The 20,012-nt window shown below is 57.7% G+C and overlaps 8 protein-coding genes across 8 annotated transcripts; 3 read left to right on the top strand and 5 right to left on the bottom strand.

Annotated features, from left to right (window-relative positions):
* Positions 1-96: 96 nt before the first annotated feature.
* ACO1O0_003203 (uncharacterized protein) lies at positions 97-2,090 on the top strand (the record flags this gene model as incomplete). The annotated part of the gene is made up of 2 exons (XM_083192658.1): positions 97-375; positions 435-2,090. The coding sequence occupies 2 exons, from the start codon at positions 97-99 to the stop codon at positions 2,088-2,090; spliced, it is 1,935 nt and encodes a 644-aa protein (XP_083051715.1).
* A 248-nt stretch (positions 2,091-2,338) lies between these two features.
* KIP1 (P-loop containing nucleoside triphosphate hydrolase protein) lies at positions 2,339-5,927 on the bottom strand (the record flags this gene model as incomplete). Its single annotated transcript, XM_083192657.1, has 3 exons — positions 2,339-3,691; positions 3,742-5,448; positions 5,502-5,927. 3 exons carry the CDS (start codon positions 5,925-5,927, stop codon positions 2,339-2,341), a joined length of 3,486 nt encoding a protein of 1,161 aa, XP_083051714.1.
* Positions 5,928-6,533: 606 nt separating this feature from the next.
* Positions 6,534-7,469, bottom strand: ACO1O0_003201 (CE1 family esterase; the record flags this gene model as incomplete). Its single annotated transcript, XM_083192656.1, has 1 exon — positions 6,534-7,469. The coding sequence occupies one exon, from the start codon at positions 7,467-7,469 to the stop codon at positions 6,534-6,536; it is 936 nt and encodes a 311-aa protein (XP_083051713.1).
* A 1,113-nt stretch (positions 7,470-8,582) lies between these two features.
* On the bottom strand, positions 8,583-10,364 carry ACO1O0_003200 (major facilitator superfamily-domain-containing protein; the record flags this gene model as incomplete). Its single annotated transcript, XM_083192655.1, has 1 exon — positions 8,583-10,364. The coding sequence occupies one exon, from the start codon at positions 10,362-10,364 to the stop codon at positions 8,583-8,585; it is 1,782 nt and encodes a 593-aa protein (XP_083051712.1).
* A 1,407-nt stretch (positions 10,365-11,771) lies between these two features.
* On the top strand, positions 11,772-12,706 carry ACO1O0_003199 (uncharacterized protein; the record flags this gene model as incomplete). Its single annotated transcript, XM_083192654.1, has 2 exons — positions 11,772-12,261; positions 12,324-12,706. The coding sequence occupies 2 exons, from the start codon at positions 11,772-11,774 to the stop codon at positions 12,704-12,706; spliced, it is 873 nt and encodes a 290-aa protein (XP_083051711.1).
* A 170-nt stretch (positions 12,707-12,876) lies between these two features.
* On the bottom strand, positions 12,877-14,489 carry ACO1O0_003198 (uncharacterized protein; the record flags this gene model as incomplete). The annotated part of the gene is made up of 2 exons (XM_083192653.1): positions 12,877-14,366; positions 14,438-14,489. The coding sequence occupies 2 exons, from the start codon at positions 14,487-14,489 to the stop codon at positions 12,877-12,879; spliced, it is 1,542 nt and encodes a 513-aa protein (XP_083051710.1).
* Positions 14,490-14,957: 468 nt separating this feature from the next.
* DLD1_1 (FAD-binding oxidoreductase) lies at positions 14,958-17,009 on the bottom strand (the record flags this gene model as incomplete). The annotated part of the gene is made up of 5 exons (XM_083192652.1): positions 14,958-15,050; positions 15,107-15,187; positions 15,243-15,337; positions 15,396-16,667; positions 16,733-17,009. The coding sequence occupies 5 exons, from the start codon at positions 17,007-17,009 to the stop codon at positions 14,958-14,960; spliced, it is 1,818 nt and encodes a 605-aa protein (XP_083051709.1).
* A 1,299-nt stretch (positions 17,010-18,308) lies between these two features.
* Positions 18,309-19,217, top strand: ACO1O0_003196 (ClpP/crotonase-like domain-containing protein; the record flags this gene model as incomplete). The annotated part of the gene is made up of 1 exon (XM_083192651.1): positions 18,309-19,217. The coding sequence occupies one exon, from the start codon at positions 18,309-18,311 to the stop codon at positions 19,215-19,217; it is 909 nt and encodes a 302-aa protein (XP_083051708.1).
* Positions 19,218-20,012: the final 795 nt, after the last annotated feature.

Raw genomic sequence — 20,012 nt, 5'->3', positions numbered from 1 at the left:
TCAACTTCCACCTACGTACCTCGCGGTAACTTCTGTCATGAGCGACACTTTTGAGACTGAATAATTGTCCCCAGTGGCAATCAGCCTGTAAAGGCCATGGAGGCACAAACCCAACCCCCCCCAACCGCCAACTGGGCAGAGCTCGACAGCGACGAGATCGCGTCGATCGCGTCCGAGGACCTGCACGACAACCGCCCCAACCGCTGGCACGGCCCCAAGTCATCATGGCGTGCCCTGACAGAGGAGGAGAGGACCCTGTGGCAGTCGATGAAGCGCCTGGGCGACCAGGACCTGGCCGTCCATCTCTACGACACGTTTGCTCTGAAGAAGCGCGCGAGGGATCCCGCCACAGCACAGGATCTCACGGTCCACACGGTAGGACTCCCCACTTCTCGCCCATATGGAGTAGAATTTTCGCTGACGCACATTTGCAGTGGGCTGGACAGGACACCACCTGGGCACCCCCCAAGCTGTGGACGGCGTGGCCGCTGGCAGAGGGTCGACTGCCCGCACAAGACCTGGTGGCGAGACGGGAGGATGAGGACGAGCCATTCACGTTCCGTAGGCAGGAGCCCAAGTTGCCCAGCTCCGATCTCCAGGATGAGCTCAGCGCGACGATACTGCGCATGGCCACCAAGAGATTCCGCAAGAGGAAGAGGACATGGGATGCTGCTCGTCCCTCGGTCGAGGATGCCGAAGGCAGTCGACCACCCTCGGTTTCCGGCTTAGAGTCTTCGCCAGCTGGATCCAGGGCTACTTCTGCGAACCCCCCGTCGGGCCAAGACAGCCAAGGCCCTGGGGATGACTATGGTCCTGGTGCCGGCGCCCGGACGAAAGCCCGTGGGTCCCAAGGGCACGATTACGAGCCTGTCGCCTCAGCAGACGACCAGCTGTCTTACAAGCTCCTAGAGCCCTCAGCACGGCACATCATCTCCCAGCTGGACGCTACCCTACGGATCCTCCACCAGACCCGCGCCCTCGGCTCAGGAGGCTACGACTCGGATTCGTCCACCGCCGACGACCAAGAGTCAGATACCAACCAGCAGGGCACGCCCAAGAAGAAGAGGCCCCCTGGCCGTCCCCGTAGAGAAGGGGGAGATGAGCAGCGGTCTAATTCTAACAGACGGGGACGTCCTCGCAGGACCCCAGTACCACTTGAGGGCGAGTCCCACAAAGATATGCTCATCCGTATCGCCCGCGACGGCCACCGACGTCTTCCCGTGCACCCCAAGTCGGCCAATAATGAGTCTGGGCAGTCGGTGAAGCAGGAGGCAGAACCCGATACCCAGAGTGGCGGCCCAGACGACGACTTCGAGGCATGGTTCCGTCAGGGGACAACGCGCAGAGGCGCCAAGGTATGGGGTCTCCGGGACTGGAGCGACGTTATCGGCGCGGCCTCGCTGGCAGGCTTCTCGCCGGACGTCATCGCGCGAACCGCCAGGCGATGCGCCGACCTGTTTGGCGAGGGCATGACGATCCGGAGCCTGCACGAAGTCCCGGCCTCCGCGGGGACGGGCGTCCGCACCGTCGACTACCGCCCAGAACCCATCCAGCTGTCTGCCTCGGACGCCGACACGGAGAAGCCCCTGTCCTCCTCCGATGACGACGGCCACGAAGCATCCCTCCTCCTCCACCGCCGCATCGCCTCCCGCCAATCCTCCCAGGCCCCATCCTCGCCACACCGCTCCCCCTCGCCCTCCCCCTCGCTGTCACGCTCCCGCTCCCGATCGCGCTCCGCCTCCGCCGGCCAGCAGTACTTCTGCCCTGTGCCCACATGTACGCGCGCCACCAACGGCTTCACCCGACGGGCAAACCTCGCGCGGCACATGAAGCTCGTCCACGGGGGCATGACGCCCGACGACGGCTCTGTGGCTGGCGGCGGTACGGGGGCGAGCGAGGTGGATAGCGAGGACGAGGTGCTGGGTGCTGTTCATGTGGATGGGTTCCTACGGGCTGTGGTGCCGAGCAGGGGATGGAGGGGCGAGGACATGATGATGAGGAGGAGGAAGAAGTTCTGGGGCGAGAGGAAGATTAGAGGGAGAGACGATGGGAGTGACGAGGGTAGCAGGGATGGGGACGTGTCTAGTTGAATAGCTCGAGCCCCGTACTGGGGGTTCTTCCCCCATAGCATATACGTTTTCACAGATCGGATTCACGAGTTAACCAAACACGTCAATTTGTCTACATTTGATAAAGCCAATGGGTATCAGGTACTCAATAAAGCCTGCCATATAAACCAAAACCCACAACTGAGAACGAAACACGTCTCATCCCAACACCAATGCAAATGTGTATGCACGCTAAGCAGAAATCCTGTAAGAAGCATATTTGACCCATCTCATTTGAGCCTTGGGCTCTTCCTCCTAGATGCGCTCTGCGCAAAAGTCGGGAGCAGCACATTCTCCCTACCCTCGCCTACGCCACCGGAGCCCTGCGTCTTTGTCCCGCGAGTCGCCCGTGTGCTGTGCTTGAGCATTGGCATCGTGTGATCTCCGGACATCGACATGAGACTAGATCGGGGGTCAAAGCCAATGTGGCCCATGGTCAGGTTGGTTGTAACATTGGGGTTGACCTCGCGCAGGCTCATGTTATTCAGCGGACCGATCCTATCCACCGAGGTGGCTCGGCCTATGGTGCTAGCGCTGGACGGTCGAGAAGGCGAGGTCATTATCTTGGAACTATCCAAGTCCGGGAAGACAATGGTGTCATCCCTGTCATTTATTTCGTCCTTGACTTCTACTGCAGTTGAATCCTCGTCGATCCTAGTGCTGAGGAGAGACTGCGGTTTGGTACGAGGGAGCGACGTAGGATACTGGTACGAGACTTTTTGCGGAGTCTCGCCGGTAGGCTGATACTCCTGGAGTGCGGTGCTGGCGACGTCTTCGCGCAGGTTGGCCAGGGGTTGACAAATCTGCGTGTCCAGGGGCTCGAGACCGTCACCCAGGTCGTTGATATCGAGCTCCATCTCCTCACCAAGATTCTTGACGCGATCATATGTCGTCTTGAAATGGCCCGAGATGCTGCCGAAGGATTGCTCGACTGTTGCCGAGACAGCCTTGATAGACTGCCCATGGGTCTCGTGGTGGCTGGCATTCTCAGACTTGGCTCGTGCGACAAAGTCGTCAAGAGCCTCCATCTGAGTACCCAAGTCTTCGACTTGCTCATCAACCACCCGGACGGTCTCGGCATGGACGGACTTGGCCGTGTTCTGAATCGAGGTACTGCGGTCATTGGCTGCCGTCCAGTCGTCCTTCAGTTTTGTCTTCAGCTGGTCGCGCGACTTCTTAACTTCTTCCAGGAGCTGGCCCTCCTTCGAGTCCCAACCATCCATATCTTGGGCGTACTGTGACACGGCGCCTTCAAGGCTCTCGCTAGACTCTGCCATACTCTTTTGGAATTGAGCGGCCCTGTCAGCGAAGCGCGTCTCCTGAGCCTCGGCATGAGCGTTGACCAGGCCACTGATCTGCGTCATCAGTTTCTGGCGGTCTTCGGCCGACTGACGTCGTTCTTCCTCCAGAGCCTCCTGAATCCGTGTTGATATGCTAGAGTTCTGCAGCACGACAGTGCTTGTAGCAGATTGCAGTTGTCTTCGAAGAGTATCAGCCTCAGTTCGCTGAGTAGTGATGTGCTTAACCAAGTCCTCGAAGATCGACTTGAAGTCCTTGCCAAGGACACTATAAGAGGTATGAAGCTGCAACTGTTAGCTGGTAATCCGAAAATGGTCGAGGTCCATTGACCTACCTGGCTGTGGAAGCCCGTCATCTCATGGACAACATCAGCTGCTATCTTCTCGGCCGCCTTGGAGATGGCCTGAAGACTTTCGCCAACACGCTCCTTGACACTGTCCCGCACAATCCCAATCTCCTCCAAGATCTCATCCATGTCCTCCTTCGACTTCTGCTTCTGTTCCAAAAGCTGCTTTTTCGACTCTCCAAACGTATTCAGATGCTCCTCCAAAAGGGCCTGGGTCGATGATAGCTTTTGGAGCTCTTCCCCAACAAAGGCTTCCATCCGACGAGATACGCTGGCAACGTGTTCCTGCTGCTCTTCCTGGAACTCTTGGATGCGTCGCTCAACCATGCCTGTGACATCGGCTACTTGGGTTTGCGACGTCCCCCAAGTCGCACGGTTCAGCATCTGGAGATCCGACTTGCGCTTATTCTTTGCATGAAGGCCGGAGACATCATGCGTCGTCTTGTGAAGCTTGTTGATGAGTTCTCCACCAATCTGCGCCAGTTTACCCTCCGTCTCCTCGTGGGCCTTCCTCAGCTCAGTTTCCTCGGCCAGAGTTTTTCGGGTTGCGGAGAGCACTATCTCGGTCTGGTCAAGGACCCCTTTTGTTTCGTCCAATTGGGCCTTGGTGCCCTCGTGGTCCTTCTTCATGCCCATGAAGTTCGTGGTGAGTGAAAACAGCTCTTGGACCTTGTTTCGCAAGTTCGTCTCGAGAGTCTCCATTTTCGCCGACTGCTCCTCCAAAACAATCCGCCGAGACTCGCTCTGAGCTGACATTTCCTCATACGCCTCATTAGATAAGTAGACGCCGTTCCGCTGCCTTGTGGCGATCAATTCGCTCTTCAGCTTCTCGATCTCGGCAGTAAAATCCTTCAATAATGTCTTCTTGTTCAGCATGGCGTTGAGCTGTGGCTTGTTTTTAATATTTTTGGCGCGGAAGGCATAGTCGAGTGTTGATATCGTCTCCTCGAGGTTTGTCTTTGCTGGAGAAATGGTGGCGATTATACATGTCTTTGTACGTCCACCAAGAGAGTCTTGTAAAAGTCGAGTGAGCTTGGACTCGCGGTAAGGGATATGAGGGTTGCGGTCGACCAGCGCGTTGATGACACGACCGAGGGTCAGGAGAGACTTGTTGATCAGGCCAGCCTCAGCAGCGCGCTTGTTCTCCGCCCCGGACCTCTGGATGTTTTCGCTGCCCGCCAGATCCACGAGGTTCAGCTTTCCGGCACTGACAAGGTCCTCGACGCCATGCTCATTGGTCTTCTTGACGTAGGCTGTGATGGTGAAGACAGTGTGGCTTCGAGAGCTGAGATCGTTGCATTTGGTGGCCGCCACCTGGCGTTTCAGGCTACCATTCTGTAGCACTTTAATACCCTCGGCAGAATTTTTGATATGCTTCTCCTCCATGCCCTGAACGATGGTGCTTAGATGGCCGCGTCTCGAGGCGTCGTCGTAAATCTTGAGCTTGGCGCTCTCATCTACCGAGAGCAAGTCGCGCAACTCCTCGTTGTACAGCTCAATAAAGGAACACTTGACGACATGTTCCGTGTCATCAATTTCGAGTTTATTGAAGAGCTGCTGGAGTACTCGGGGGATGATGCCGGCCTCGTCGGAGAGCATGCCCAGTGTTTCGGTCATATCACCGGACATGGTGTATGTCTTGCCGGTGCCGGTCTGGCCGTAGGCAAAGATGGTACAGTTGAAGCCGGCAAGCATCTGCGGCCTGTCAGCAGGGTGGAATGAGGAACACTACGAGTTTTGAAACGCACCTCGTCGAGAATCGGCTTTACTGTGTCATCGAAAATCATGCTCTGGTCCGCGGCCTGGGAAAAGACGCGATCGAAGCTGTACGTCTTGTTGCTGAGGGCCGAGGGCCCCATGGAAAGCTCGATAAGCTTGCCTTTGACGCCATCGGTAGTTACCATGACGGTGCTGTTCTCCTTGATCTCGCGCTGGTTGCGCCCGCGACAACGGACGACGACATTGATGTTGGTCTCGAGGCCGGGGTCGGGGGTTTCGAAGTCGCGCTCCTTGCGCTTGCTCCCGGCCGTCATGCCAGAGGCGAGGGAGTCTGCCGGCGACGCAGCGCCCGAGCGATCAGGTCGCACCGACGCGTACCTAGCTGTTGACTGTCGGATGGCCTGCTGCCTCATGTTGGGACGGCCAGCAGCCGGGGGCCGGATGCCGGAGCCCATGGTTGACCGGCTTAGCTCCCGGTCGGAGCGTGTTAACCGCTGGGACGCCAGGGTGACGGTATTGTGTATTAGAGTAGAATTCTATTAGGAGAGAGTCTCGAGTCGGTTTGTCGGCGGGGGATTTCGATGGGACGCTTCGAAGTACACAAACAGGACTCGGAGAAAAAAAAGATGCAATTAAGTCATGGGGGCCCGGGACGATACCACAAAGAATCTGGTTTGATGGACGGCGGGGGAATCGATGCGAGGGGAAGCTCTTGCATGGGACCAGGAGCGGCAGGAAGAGTTCAATGTTCGAGGCGCGTGCAGGGAAGTGACGCCCCACAAGCCCGAGAGTCAACAACGGCAGGCGCAGAAACACGCAGTTGCCATGACAACCCCCCTCAGAGCCCCCCTCCACACCTGGCATCCTCACCGCCAGACACCTCGGACAAAGATGGAGCATCGCTCGATATCACCTGACATTCTACCTCACTCGCAGCATTTCGCAAATTGGGTTTCAAATAACTCGTAATATGTGATACGTCGTGAGAATATTTACAAGCTATCGATAGGTTGGCCGCCAGGCCAAAGGCTCGACATCCACGACATGCACCGACCCTCCGCTCAGACCAGCCCAAACCACTCGAGGTCCCTCGTCTCGAAGCGCGGCAGGTCGTGCGAGATGCCGTCGCCCAGCGCGCCCACCAGCTTCTCCCCGTACACCGTCTTGGTGAAGGGCGACGCCGGGTCGTTGGGCACCGTCTCGTCGGGCTCCGTGTCGTACCCGAAGACGCCCGCCCACTGCTTGATGGTCTCCTCGAAGTTCTGGGGGGCCAGCACCTCGTCGTTGGAGCCGTGGTAGATGGCCATGCGCGGGTACTCACCCGTGTAGTTGGTGTACATGCCGCGCACCTCGGCGGCCCACTCCTCGGGCGTCTGCACCACCTGGCCGCCCGAGCACTCCGAGTTCCATCCGTTCACGGTGCCCGTGTAGAAGCACCCCGCGGGCACTCCGGCGTACACGGATCCGGCCTTGAACACGTCGGGGTACGTGGCTGCGAGGACGTTCTGCTCGCTGTTAGCCATCCGTTCTATCTGATGACGGATGATGGGTCCGTCTTTGCTCACCGTCATCATAGCTCCCGAGCTGGTTCCAGTCGCAAAGACGCGGCTGGCATCGGCCTGGTATTTGTTGATGGTGTAAGCCACCATATTGGCGATGCCATTGCTGTCACCGCCGCCGTTGTGGGTGAGCGTCGCATCCGAGCTCACGTCCCAGCAGCCTCCGTCGTAGGGGGACTCGGGATAGATGACAATGAACCCGTGCTGGTCGGCGAGAGTCGCATACTGCGAGCCCTGGTAGTAGGCCTGGGCAGTCCCCGTGCAGTAGTGGCTGGCGACAATGATGGCTGGGTTCGTCTGAACCGAGTCCGGGACGTAGATGAACATGCGCACCCCGGATGGGTTGTCACCAAAGTCAGTGACCTGCTCCAGCTGCGCCGCGCTGGACAGGCCTACGAGCGCCGGAGCATATTTCAAAACTTTCTTGAAGCCAACCATGGTGATCTAGGTATGGTACTGTGTCGATATTCAAAGCAGTGGGGGGTTCATGGGCGGAGAAGATGCATCAGGTATATAAATATATATATACCTAACAGCTTTAACATCCCCGTCGAGGATTTACGGGTGTGCTATGCAGCACCCTCTAATCGACGGACGGTAAGGATCCGTGGTCGTAACGAGGGATCGGGGCAAGGCTGCATTTCAAGGGACATGCCGTGTCACCGGGTATATTGCAAGAACCCGTGAAATTCCACGTCTTTGCGCGCTGGGCTACTCTCCAGCATGGTTTAGTACTAATATGATGATCTCGAGCATATGGTCTTATGAATAGCTTCGCTTGACCTGTTGAATCAGGAGCATGTGCTTTAGATTGCAGCGCTTTGTTGGCACCTGACAGCCTAAATGGTGGTTTATATGCGCTAAGGTCCTGAAATCCTCAAGGCTACTTCGTACGGTACCTACGTTACGGTATGTCTCGCCCGTGCTGTCAACTCAAAACAGCTGCTCGGGGATGGCCTTCTGTCCATGACAGAAAATGAGCCCCTCGTGGAATCATCTGAGTTGTAATTTTAGGCAATCAATATTATCGACATGATACCACAATGTGAAGCATCACCCTCTAAAGGGGGACTCGCTGAGCCCCTCCGGTCTGCTTGACCTGCATGAGCCGTTACAGATTGATTTCCCGGCAAATGCTATCCGCTGATGGCATGAATCCGTCCCAACTTATGACAGACGAAATCGGGGGGAGCACGAGATACACTGAAATGTATTTATCCAGCGAGTTTCCGTTCGGGCGAAAGGGGACCGGGTAAAATACTGGCAGTTGGAGGAGACCGAAACCCAAAGCTGGGGCAAACCTCTCGTCCGGAGGAAATGCTGCGAGGGGCCAGCCAAAGTGCCGGGGCGGATGCATATCGTCCGTTGAAGTTTTTAGAATCCGCCCATCTTTTATCCAAGGAACATGGGGCCACGGCTATGCGTGGCCTCTACCAATTGCCATCACTGCAAAGAGCACATACAGCCTCGGTGTCAGAGAGAGGTAAGTAGTAATATATTATTTTCCCCGCCTTGCCTACTTGCAATGGTATCAGAGTGCTACGTAAGTTTTCACTTCTCCCCGATAATCTCCCCCTCCGCCTCCCCGGCCGTCTTCTCGTCTCTCCCCTTGAGCGTGTGCAGCCCCGTCTTGTGCACTTTATGCTCCTTGCTCAACTTCACCTGCTGAAGGAACAGACTCAAGATGAACGCCAGACCCGCAAAGCACGTGTACACAATGTACATGGTGCGGATGGAATTCCAGTACGCGCCTCGCGCAATCTCGCCCTCGCGGCCCTCAAGGGCCGCCACCACGTCGACGCTCCCCGCGGCGTTGGCGCCGGTTAGGAGGTTAGCAAGATCCGGAGGTAGCTCGCGCTGCAGCGTGCTCTGCTGCCTCTGCATCTCATTGTTGAAGATGACGCCGCCTATAACAACGGACACTGACGTGCCCATCTGGCGCAGAAAGGCGAAACTCGATGTCGCTGAGCCAATATCCCTTGGCTCAACATTCGTCTGCAGTGCAATGAGGGGCGCCTGGAAGTTTGGCCCGACACCCATACCCGCAACGATTTGGTATAGAATAATCTTGGCCCAGTTGACCTCTGCGCCGAGGTCGATGAAGAGACCGAATCCCAGAACCATGATGCACATGCCTGTCGAGATGATGATCTTGTAGTTGCCCGTCTTTTTGATGATGAAACCGGCCATCGCCGAGACGATTGAGAGGCCAACAACAAAGGGCAATATGTAGACACCGGACATGAGGGACGACGTCCCGTGGGCCCCCTGGAAGTAGAGTGGAAGCCAGTAGCTCCCGGACATGAAGGTGAAGGCGTGCAAGAAGGCCAGGCAGTAGGCGACGACGCTATTCCTGTACTTGAAAAGGCGGATGGGGATGACGGGGTACTTGGCTATCTTCCCCTCGTTGATGATGAACAGACCGATGACGACGACGCCAAAGATGAGGAGACACAGGACCGTCGGTGAAGCCCAAGGATAGGAGACGCCGCCAAATTCCAGGCCCAGGAGTATCATAACCGTACCGCCGATAACCAGAGCGCTTCCACTCCAGTCAATGGCCGCCAGTCCCTCCTTGATCGGTGTGCGAGGGTTGTGCAGCTTGAGCACAAAGAAGAGGATCACGAGACCCACGCCTGATATAGGCAGGTTAATGTAGAAGCACCATCTCCACGAGACTTTGGTCGTGAAGACGCCTCCCAGCACCGGCCCCACCGCACCGGCGAGAGCCCAGACCATGCCTAGGATGCCAAAGTATAGGCTGCGGTTGCGCATCGAGAAGAGGTCCGAGATGCAAATGTTGGGCAGCACGATGGTCCCGCCGCCCCCGATGCCCTGGATGACGCGCGCACCGATGAGCATGCCCATGCTGGTGGATATGGCGCACAGCAGCGATCCGATCCAGAAGATGACAATGGCTGCCAGAAGGACGGGCTTGCGGCCAAAAATGTCGGAGATCTTCCCCCATGTTGGCACGAAGGCGGCATTGCCTAGTAGGTATGCGCTGCCAACCCAGATGTAACCCAGACTAGATTTGAAGTGCGACGAAATGGTCGGGATGGCCGTCGTAACAATGGTCATGTCAAGCGCCGCAAGGAAGAGAGCCAGGCACAGCGCAAGGACGACGAGGGTGTTCTCCAGCTTAGTCCTCTCCTCCTCGGGCGCCTCGGACTTGGGCGAAGCGTCAGCGGGCGGAGCAGTGGGTTCATCGCCGGCCGTTGGATCCGGGGACTGATGCGCCACTGCTCCGTTGGCGGTAGCAGTAGCCCCGTCTCTCTCAACATCGACGGCGGTGCTGTCGGAGCTCGTCCGTCTGGGCGAGTCGGCGGTCATGGCGGCGACTGTCTCTGATCCTGTCTTGGATCGGTGCCGAGTCGGCCAACCGTGTACTTGGTCAAAAAGCCAGTGCGATGCGACAAGACCCTCGTGGTGGTGGCAGAGGCGACTGTCGCAATCTCCTCCAGGTAATTCAGACGACGAAAAGTCAACAGGACCCTGTACGAGAGGCTGTAGCACCGTATTTTATGTCAAAACAGGTCGGTTGCGAAAATAGTGGCCGAACGCGGGAGGCCCTGGCTGGTGAATAATTTCGGGCCCGCCCGTCGGGTTGCGCGACTCATCAAAAGTCTTCCCTGGGAGTGCTTGGGTCCCTGATTGCCCATGGGAAACGGCAGGGTCGTGACCCATGGGCGGGAAGTGGAGCTGCGGCGCTCGAAGAGTCACTAGTAGCAGCCTCTCGGATGCCGTTTTTGCCGTCTTGGGGAAGCTCGGAAATAAGTCTGGCATCAGTGGCATGCAAAAAACACGCTGTGATTGCATGGAGCAATCACGCCTTGTATGCGACAAACTCCGACGACGGAGTTGGGCTAAGATGGTGTGGCCGTCCTGCATGTCGGTGACGTTAATAAAACGTCTCCTCGGCTTTGGCGACGGAAGTCCGCACATGGCGTTCTCACATCAATGGATAAGCACAGAGGAACATATCCACACCCGCATCGTCCTCGATTTGAATCCATACGGACTTTGAGCTGGCATCTGCTGGTGATGGTGTCGCCGGGCCCCAGAGGGGATTCGACGTTCGGCCTGAACTTGCCCAGAGAGAAGAATTCGAGTTAGAGGCCCCCATCTGGAAACTGATGGGACAATATGAAAGGTGAGGACCAAGTGAGCCTTCGTGTCACCTAATGATCACCGCCAAGGTAGGTACTGCCTAGAGTTAAGGGTTTCTGCGAGGTAGGAGCCCGTGGTCTCAGCTACCTCACGAAAGATGGTATAAGTGAGGAAGTCGCGACTGGTGAGAACTTACGATTCCAAGAGGCTTCAGGCATCTTGACCGGCTAAGGATTTTCCTATGTCAAATACAGACGTTACTGGAGGCAAGATGGAATCAAACATCATGTCGAGTAGAGTTCACCGTGCCCCTCGCTTAGATCTTACCCCCGTCACTCAAGCTCACCCTCGAATCAGACTTCTCCCCACGGTGCCCGAGCAACACGGCCTCATGCGGCTTACTAGGACCATGTAGATGGACATACATCCTCCAAGCTTTGTATACTACCCAGCAGCACCACACCCGTTCTGTTGCATCACAGTACCCCGGAGTCAACGGAGTTAACACTCGGCTCTAGCCGGGGAAGAGGTATCTAAAGGAAACATCAAGTCCTGTTAGCTTTAAGGAGTGTAGAAGTCACAAACGAGTAAACTCGTCGTGTCTTATATCCTGATACTTCCACTCCCGTCATGGCCTACTGGAACTCCTCCTCGCTGACCTGGTTCATCACCGGCGCCTCCTCCGGCTTTGGCCTGGCACTCACGCGCATCGCCCTATCTGAAGGCCACAAAGTCATCGCCACATCCCGCAACCCCTCCCGCAACCCCGACCTGGTCGCCGAGGTTGAGAGCCAGGGGGGGAGATGGCTGCCCCTGGACGTGGACGACGCCAACTGCGGCGCCACCATCGAGAAGCTCGAGACTGAGGAGGGCACGGGCATAGACATTCTCGTCAACAACGCCGGCTGGTCCCTCCACGGGCCCGCCGAGTGCATCACCGAGGAGGAGGCGCGCCGCCAGATGGAGACCATGTACTTTGGCCCGTACAGGCTCCTCCGGGCGGCCGTGCCGCACATGAGAGCCCGGAGGCGCGGCCTGATTCTCAACATCGGCAGCGGTGCCGGCGTCAACGGGAGAGACAGCATGGGCGCCTACGCGGCTAGCAAGGCCGCCATGGATGGTAAGCATACCTTGTGCCAGCCAAGGATGTATTCGTCTGCATCTGACTGAACGCAACATGAGGCCTTCTGAGGGTCATGACCAGAGAACTTGCTCCCTTCAACATCCGCACCCTTAACGTCCACCTCGGCGCCTTTGACACCAACTTCACCACTGGTCTCGCCATCACAAAGACGCCCTTCCCGGATGACTACCGCGGCTCCATTACGGAGAAGGTTGTCTCATCTCTGGCGGTCGACTTCAACCCCGATGGAGATCACCGCAAAGCCATCCGGGTCGTCTACGAGATAGCCATAGGTAAGGGACAGGGCGAGGGTAAGGAGAAGGAGACGGTCGTCATCCTTGGAAGGGACATGTGGAGGAGCATGCAGGATATATTCGATAAGACCAAGCACATGATGGATATCTCTGAAGATATGTGCAATAATGTATATTTGGGGAAGTAAAATGAGTCATGGCTCACCCGTCCCCATCACTGGGGTTCTAATCCGAAGTAACAGCCGAGTCCCCCAAGTTGACCCTAGCATGCAAGAATGCCTATCACTACCATCCCATTGTGAAAAAGCGAAAAGCACCGTCTCCAACGCCAACAAACCACAATGCGAGTAATCATTATCTAGAACACCGTCAAAGTGCTCACAAACCCGTTCTTCAGGACCTCGAATACCAGCCCGGGAAATCCGTACAGCGTCGTCGTCGAGTCCCCCGTCGCCTCGATCCTCCTGGCACCGCTCTCCTCCCAGCCACCCAGCAACTCGCAGCTGGACCCAGGACTATCACCCCAGCCGCGGTTGAGCACCATACCCCTCTGCCGCTGCTGAGGCTCATGCTGGGGCTGCAGCGCCCCCCACTTGTCCGTCATCCTGTCCTCAATCTCTTTGAAGGACGTCTCCGAGTCTACCGGCGTGCCGTTACCTGTGTCGCTCAGGTAGCCAATCTCCCAGCGGCATCGGCGGTGTCGGTTGAACTCGTAGGATCCGGGGACGTTTCCGTGGAGGACAAGTTTCGTTGCCACGAGGCGATCCGGCGAGTGTGCCTTGATCTCACTCTGTGGCGGCTCCTCCTGTGTACTCTGGCCTGGGGGTACTGGGGATGGAGGCACGGGGGTGGACAAGAGCACGTCAAAGCCCAGGTAGAAGTAGTTGTAGAAGCACTCGCCCGTAGGGTGGTTAACGGCATCTTCAATTGCCGCCTCATCATCAGAGTCGTCGGACCCAGTATTCATCGACGAGTGGTCCGTGTCAGTCAAGTCGTCTGGCCGGCTCAGACTCCCCGCACTGGGCCTACTCCGGGTGTTGCTGGCCGTCCGCATCTTGTGTATGACCATCTTTTGATCATTCTTACGGTAGATCGCGCTCGGGGGACCAAGCACCCTCACCAGGTCCTGCGGGGTGGTCTCGCCAAGGGTGACTAGGAAGGTATTGCTGGTCCATTTCCGGAACATTTCAATCCTCCCGCCGCCGTGTAGCCGCACCAGTGACACCTCGTCGGGATAGACATCCCTGCTTCGCGGCAGCAGTGACGTGACCTTGACACTGGGCAGGATCTCCGTCCATAGTGTCGGCCGTGCATCCGCCCACGAGTTCCCGCTGAAGATGGCCATGGATGTGGCGTCCTGGCTAGAGGCAGAGGAGAGGAGCGTGACAACATCCTTGTCCGGAGAGTACGCCGACGCCTCCAGCGAGAAGTTGAAGGCGACGCCGGGATATGACAGGACGTATATTCCCGGACCCTGCTTCCCATCCGCCGCCGGGATAAACTCGCCTCCATAAGTCGGTCCCAGCAGCCGATGATATATGTGCCGAAACGACGGACCGGCCGACGACTCGCCAGGGACGGGCGATGCGGGGGCCGATGTACCTTTAGTCGGGCGCACCAGGTCACGGTCCTTAAAGGTGATGTGGTTCTTGGTAAAGTCGGTCACCTCAATCAGGCGCAGGCGTTGCTCAGGCCCGTCGAAGCGCAGGCGCATGCCGTTGTGTGGCAGGTCGATGCAAACGGGGTCTATGGCGGGACGGTCTCGCGAGTAGAGGACGTTGAGCTTCGGGAAGCGCTGGGGCTCGGCCTTGAGTCGCGTCAATACATCGTGGAGACTGGCACCGAGGACTGGCCGAAAAGATCCATTGTCAGCGTTGCCATGCACGTCTCTCGATGGGGGCCACCTTGTCGCAACTCACTCAGGAAGCCAAGTCCCCGCCCCGGCTGTAGCGTGGCAGTGAAGAGCGACATGATCGAGCCGCCAGGCACGACGGCCAGGAGCTTATACGGGCGATCAGGCGGGGCTCCAGTGAGAGAATGTTGTTGTAGATTCTACTAGGAATGCCAGCTTGCAGGTTCCCATGGAGGTTGCAGATGTTGAGAAGTGGCAGAGCGAGGAAACAGAGACAAGGAGCTGGGCAAGTGCAAGCTGCGTCCATGTGACGGCGGCGGGCGCGGGGCATCGGCCAGCTGATGCACCGACGACCCCACCGTCCCCGACCCTGATTCCCCGATTCCCACTACTATAGTACGGATCCCCCCACAGCATGTCAGACATGACGTTTCGCCCAGAGGAGCAGCTAGGTTGCATTTGGAATATATTTATACAGGTCTTCATATGGTGTGATACAGATCTACTAGATTTCGTGCTGACCGTGCCATAGCTGGGTCTGCACTTCTGCGCTTCTGCACTGCTGCACTGCTGCACTCCTACCACTCCTACCACTCCTCGACTTCGCCCTTGGCCGGCGGCTGGATGCGGAAAATCTTGTCGCAGTTGAGCAGGCACAGGGGATCGAACGCCTTCTTCATCTAGGGGTCTGTCAGCATCATCTCGCGTCCGCCCGGGAAGGGGGGGTTGGAATTACCTGGCGCATGGCATCCACTGTTGACTCGCCAAGTTCGTGAGGGAGGTAGTCCCTCTTGACAAGGCCGACTCCGTGCTCGCCCTGGGGACGTCAGTTCACTGCCCAGGCCACAGAAAGCCGCAGCATCCACACTTACCGTAACAGTACCCTCCATCTCGACGGCCTTCTTAACCATGCGGTGGACCACCGCCTCGGCCTTCTTCCGCTGAGCCTCGCTGTAGATGATGATGCCTAACGCAGTCAGTCGTCATGTACACCCCTAGGGTGGACCGCATCAGGAGAAACGTACTGTGGAAGTTGCCGTCGCCGACATGTCCAACAATGGTGCCAAACAGGCCGCTCTTCTTCAGGTCCTCCTTGGTGCTCTCAATCAGGTCAGGCAGGCGGCTCATCGGGACGGCCACATCGCCCGTCCACACCCTGTCGCCCTCCTTCTTGACGGCCATGGCGCTCCAGAGGGCCTCCTTCCGCGCGCTCCACAGCTCGAGCTGCTCCTCCTCGCTCCGGGCAAACTCGAACGTCTTGCTCCCCGTCTGCTTGGCCAGCGCCTGAACCTGCGTGACCTGCTCCTTGACACCGTTGGGCGTGCCGGCAAACTTGAAGAAGATGGTGGGCGCCTCGGTCCAGGATCGCGATGTCGAGCCCGCCTGGTTGATGCACTTCATCTGGTTGTCATCAAGGATCTCGACAGCAGCGACGGGGATGCCCTGGCCGACAACCTTGCCGACACAGTTGGCCGCGTCTCGGATGGACGGGAACGAGGCGACGGCAACGCTGGTCGAGGCGGGCACGGTGGTCAGCTTGAGGGTGGCCTCGGTGACGAGACCGAGGGTACCTTCAGAGCCGATGAAGAGCTTGGTGAGGTCGTAGCCAGCCGAGCTCTTGCGAGGGCGCTGGCGCGTCTTGATGATGGTTCCGTCGGCCAGGACAGCGGTGATGCTGATGACCCACTCGCGCATAGTTCCATATCGGTAGGCGTTCGTGCCAGAGCACCCCGTGCCAATCATGCCTCCGATCATGGCACCGGGGCCAGGGTCGGGGGGGAAGAAGAGTCCATCCTTGGCCAGCTCCTCATTCAGGTGCTCCCAGCCAACGGCGGGCTGAACAATGACATCCAGATCATCCTTGTGCAGCTTGAGAATCTTGTCCATCCGGCCAAAGTCGATCGAGATACCCTTCCTCGTGGGCGTGAAGTGACCCTCGAGACTGGTGCCGCCGCTGTAGCCCACCACGGGGATCTTCCTGCTGTGGCAGATCTTCATAATCTCAGACACCTCCTCGGTCGTACCGGGATATAGGACGCAGAACGAGCGCTCGTCGGGCTTGGCGCGGTGCGAAGACCAGTCGGAGGTGGCGTGGCCCTCAATGTCGGCCTCGAGGGTGCTCACATTGTCCTTGCCCAGGACCTTGACAAAGTCAGACCAGGCAGCCTGCAGGTTCTCGAGCTTGGTATTGTGCTCGGGGCTCTTGGTCTTGGAGAGCTTCAGGGTCGACACAGGCTCCTCCTCTCGCGGCCAGTAGGTACCGAGCCAGTAGGAGATGCCAATGCAAGACACGACGACTATGCCATGGGTTAGTTGGTTCCCTATGAAGTGGAATTGGTCCCCAATGGACGAGAGAACCCACAGAAAGTGAGGGACCAGTTCCTGGCCGGGTCCGTCATGTGCCGCCAGTGCTCGTACCGCTCACGCTGCTCCCGCTCGCGCTGCAACCGCGCGCCGATGCTGCCCATGACCTGTCCCTGGAACGTACGGCCCAGCTTGTGCTCGTTCGCCGGGCGGGCAGGCCGAGGGCGCTCCGGCTCGATTTCAGTGGCATAGCTGCGGGCCGTTGCAGGTGCGGTGCGCCCGGCTCGCAAGCTCCGCAGAGCTGTCGGGGGTGCTCGGAGTCGAAGCTGCGCCATGGCAGGTTTGTCTGCCCTGGAGATTGTTTGGGCGGCGGAGGATGGGCGGACAAGGAGCTCTCTCAGCGCATGGAGGGTCCGGGGTCGCTTTGTATCCGTTGGCTATCCGTTGGCTATCCGTTGATCGCCGCACTATCCGTTGGCCGCCGCACTATCCGTTGGGTATCCGTTGGCCGGCGCACCGTTTGGGCCTGGGAGAGTTAAGGTTTGCTGCGACTGGCGCGGGTGTTGCGAGTTGCGAGGCTGGTTTGGCTGAGGTGCTGAAATAAAGTGGAGTGGCACGGCATTTTCCACCCGAAAATGCCCCGTTATTTTTGGTCGCTCTGGCCGGAATGCACGCTTTGGGCATCTCCGAGATTCATCCGGCTTCACGGTCCACAGCACAGTTACCGCTCACCAGCACGACCGGATACGAATGGCGTCATCGGATCCGAGCATGTTCGGTGCTTCTTCTGTCTTGATTGGTCTGACCGTCCAAGGTGATTGCATCGGCTCCGTTGAGAACGGAGACCGGGGCCGCCTGGGGACGGCATGCATCGGGTTGACTGCTGAGAACCAGTGGTGGATTTGACATCTGTAGTACTTGTAGTCGTATATCCGTAGACTGAAACATGTTATATAAGTCAAATTGCTGCACGGCGATTGTGGCGTTTTGGCCCTCAGAAGACTCCCAAGCTGTGAGGTTGCCGAATGCCTTTGCCAACTGATTCAGTCGTACCCTGGAACCTCCTGGCTACCGTATCGAATAAAGCGGTCGGTCAGGACAATGCCCAGTATTCGAAGAAAGAGGTCGCGCCAGTCTAAAAAGGAACAAAGGGCAGTAGACTTGATTTGGTCAATGGTATGTGAATGATTGACTGCCCCTGCTATTGGCCATGTAAATCCAACTGGACATTGATGGCTGCTTGTTACTGTGGTGCAACTTGCGGAGCACTCGCACTACTACTAATTAATACCCATGAATAGCAGCAGTGTTAGTAGTACTCGGCCTCGGCAATATTCCATGGGCACTTGATTCTCGAGCCTACATGATATACGGCAATAGACGCGAAAATTCATTGAATGCGTTCTCCCCATGCATGATTGGACGCTGTTAACGTCATCTATAATTATGCCCCTGGGACCTCGGCTGGCGGTTGTTTGCACCGCTGCCCCTCATCGCCAGTATAATAATGTGCATAACCGCCGCCGTGTAAGTGCGAATGCTCCCATGTAAGTCATAGATATATACTGTCACCATCACTCACTCACACAGCCCCCAATCCACGTCTCCCCAGATAAGGAGTCAATACCGTCAAAATGGCCACGGACCTGCCCACCAGCTACAACACCCTCGCCCTCCCCGACCTCCAGCTCTCCCACCACCCTGCCTCCTCGGCCGCCGTCACCCCCGTCATCATCATCAAGCTTCACCGTCCTGCCGCCCGAAATGCCTTCACTGACCAGCTGGGCGCATCGCTCATCACCGCCTACGACCTCCTGTCGCGTGACCCCCGCGTGCGTTGCATCGTGCTCACGTCATCCGACACCTCCAACCGCTTCTTCTGCACCGGCATGGACCTGACTATCAAGCACTCGTCCTTTGGCCCTACCTTTGCCGAGCACCGTGACTTTGGCGGCACGGTGTCGCTGGCCATGCACCGCTGCTCCAAGCCCGTCATCGCCGCCATCAACGGGTCCGCCGTGGGCGTCGGCATCACCATGACCCTGCCCTGCACCATCCGCGTGGCGAGCCGCGACGCCAAGGTCGGCTTCGTCTTTGGCCGCCGCGGCTTCAACATGGAGGCCTGCAGCAGCTTTTACCTGCCGCGCCTGGTCGGCGCCTCGCGCGCCCTGCACCTCGTCACCACGGGCGCCGTCTACCCGGCCGGCCACCGCCTGTTCGGCGAGCTGTTCAGCGAGGTCGTCGCCCCGGACGAGGTGCTCCCGCGCGCGCTGGCCATTGCCGACGACATCGCCTCCAGCATGAGCGGCGTCGCCGCCCGCGTCATGCGCGACATGATCTACCGCTCCCCGGACTCCCCCGAGGAGGCCCACCTTCTCGAGAGCAAGATCTTCTTCGACCTGGCCCAGAACCGCGACTCCAAGGAGGGCGTCAAGAGCTTCATGGAGAAGCGCGCCCCCGACTTCAAGGCCACTATGGAGGAGGACGCCCCGAGGGCCTACCCGTGGTGGACGCCTGTAGACGTCAAAGCGTCCAAGCTCTAAGTCATATTGGTACCAAGCCCTGGATGATATTACACAAGCGTCTTCCTCTATGCCTGCCATTCTTCATCTCATCAATAAGAGGCCTATAATGTATGATAGTATCTAAACTATACTTATGTATATACCTATATGGTATTTCTATATACCTACTACCTACCAATAGTACCTTGATACCTCTGACCTTCCTGCTCTGTACTGCGTAATTTGGCTCGAATCCACATACAACCCATCTGCCTAACCACCCTACCTTGGGCTTTTGATAGTCAAGTCTCCTCTCACACACCCTCTAGACTTGACAGACAAAGAAACCCTTCCAAATGTCCTTCCCCTTACATGGTACCACTATGTCATCAATCCTTCCCCTTTGACCACCGAGAGCATCCAAACAGAGGCACACTGTGGCTTGATCAACACTGTACCCCTGGAGATCCTGCAGGGCGTTGATCAGTGATCCCCAAGGGGACTCCAAACAAGTTGGTCTGGCGGGTTGGGCGGCAACCAACGAGCTCCCCCCGGGACCCCACGCTCCCCACATCTAAGGTAACCCCGGGGGGGACCACAGGCAGTGGGCTTGCTGTCGTCATTGCTCCTTTTCCTCATCAGGAGGAATGTTTTGGACCCCCAAAGTCGCTTCGCTTCTGCCTGCGCATAATATATGGAACACGTCGCTGATGGCAATGGGCCATCGCCCGCTGAAACTTGTGTGTTGGCCTGCTCTAGACGGGCTACACAGTAATACTACAACGTAGCTCGGCTCCTCGGTCACTTGGCGTCACAACGGGTGGAGAGTGGCAA

Source organism: Amphichorda felina (genome assembly GCF_050947745.1).
Source record: "Amphichorda felina strain 45539 chromosome Unknown scaffold_3, whole genome shotgun sequence".
NCBI classification, from domain to species: domain Eukaryota; kingdom Fungi; phylum Ascomycota; class Sordariomycetes; order Hypocreales; family Bionectriaceae; genus Amphichorda; species Amphichorda felina.
This window is presented reverse-complemented; position numbering and strand designations above follow the sequence as displayed.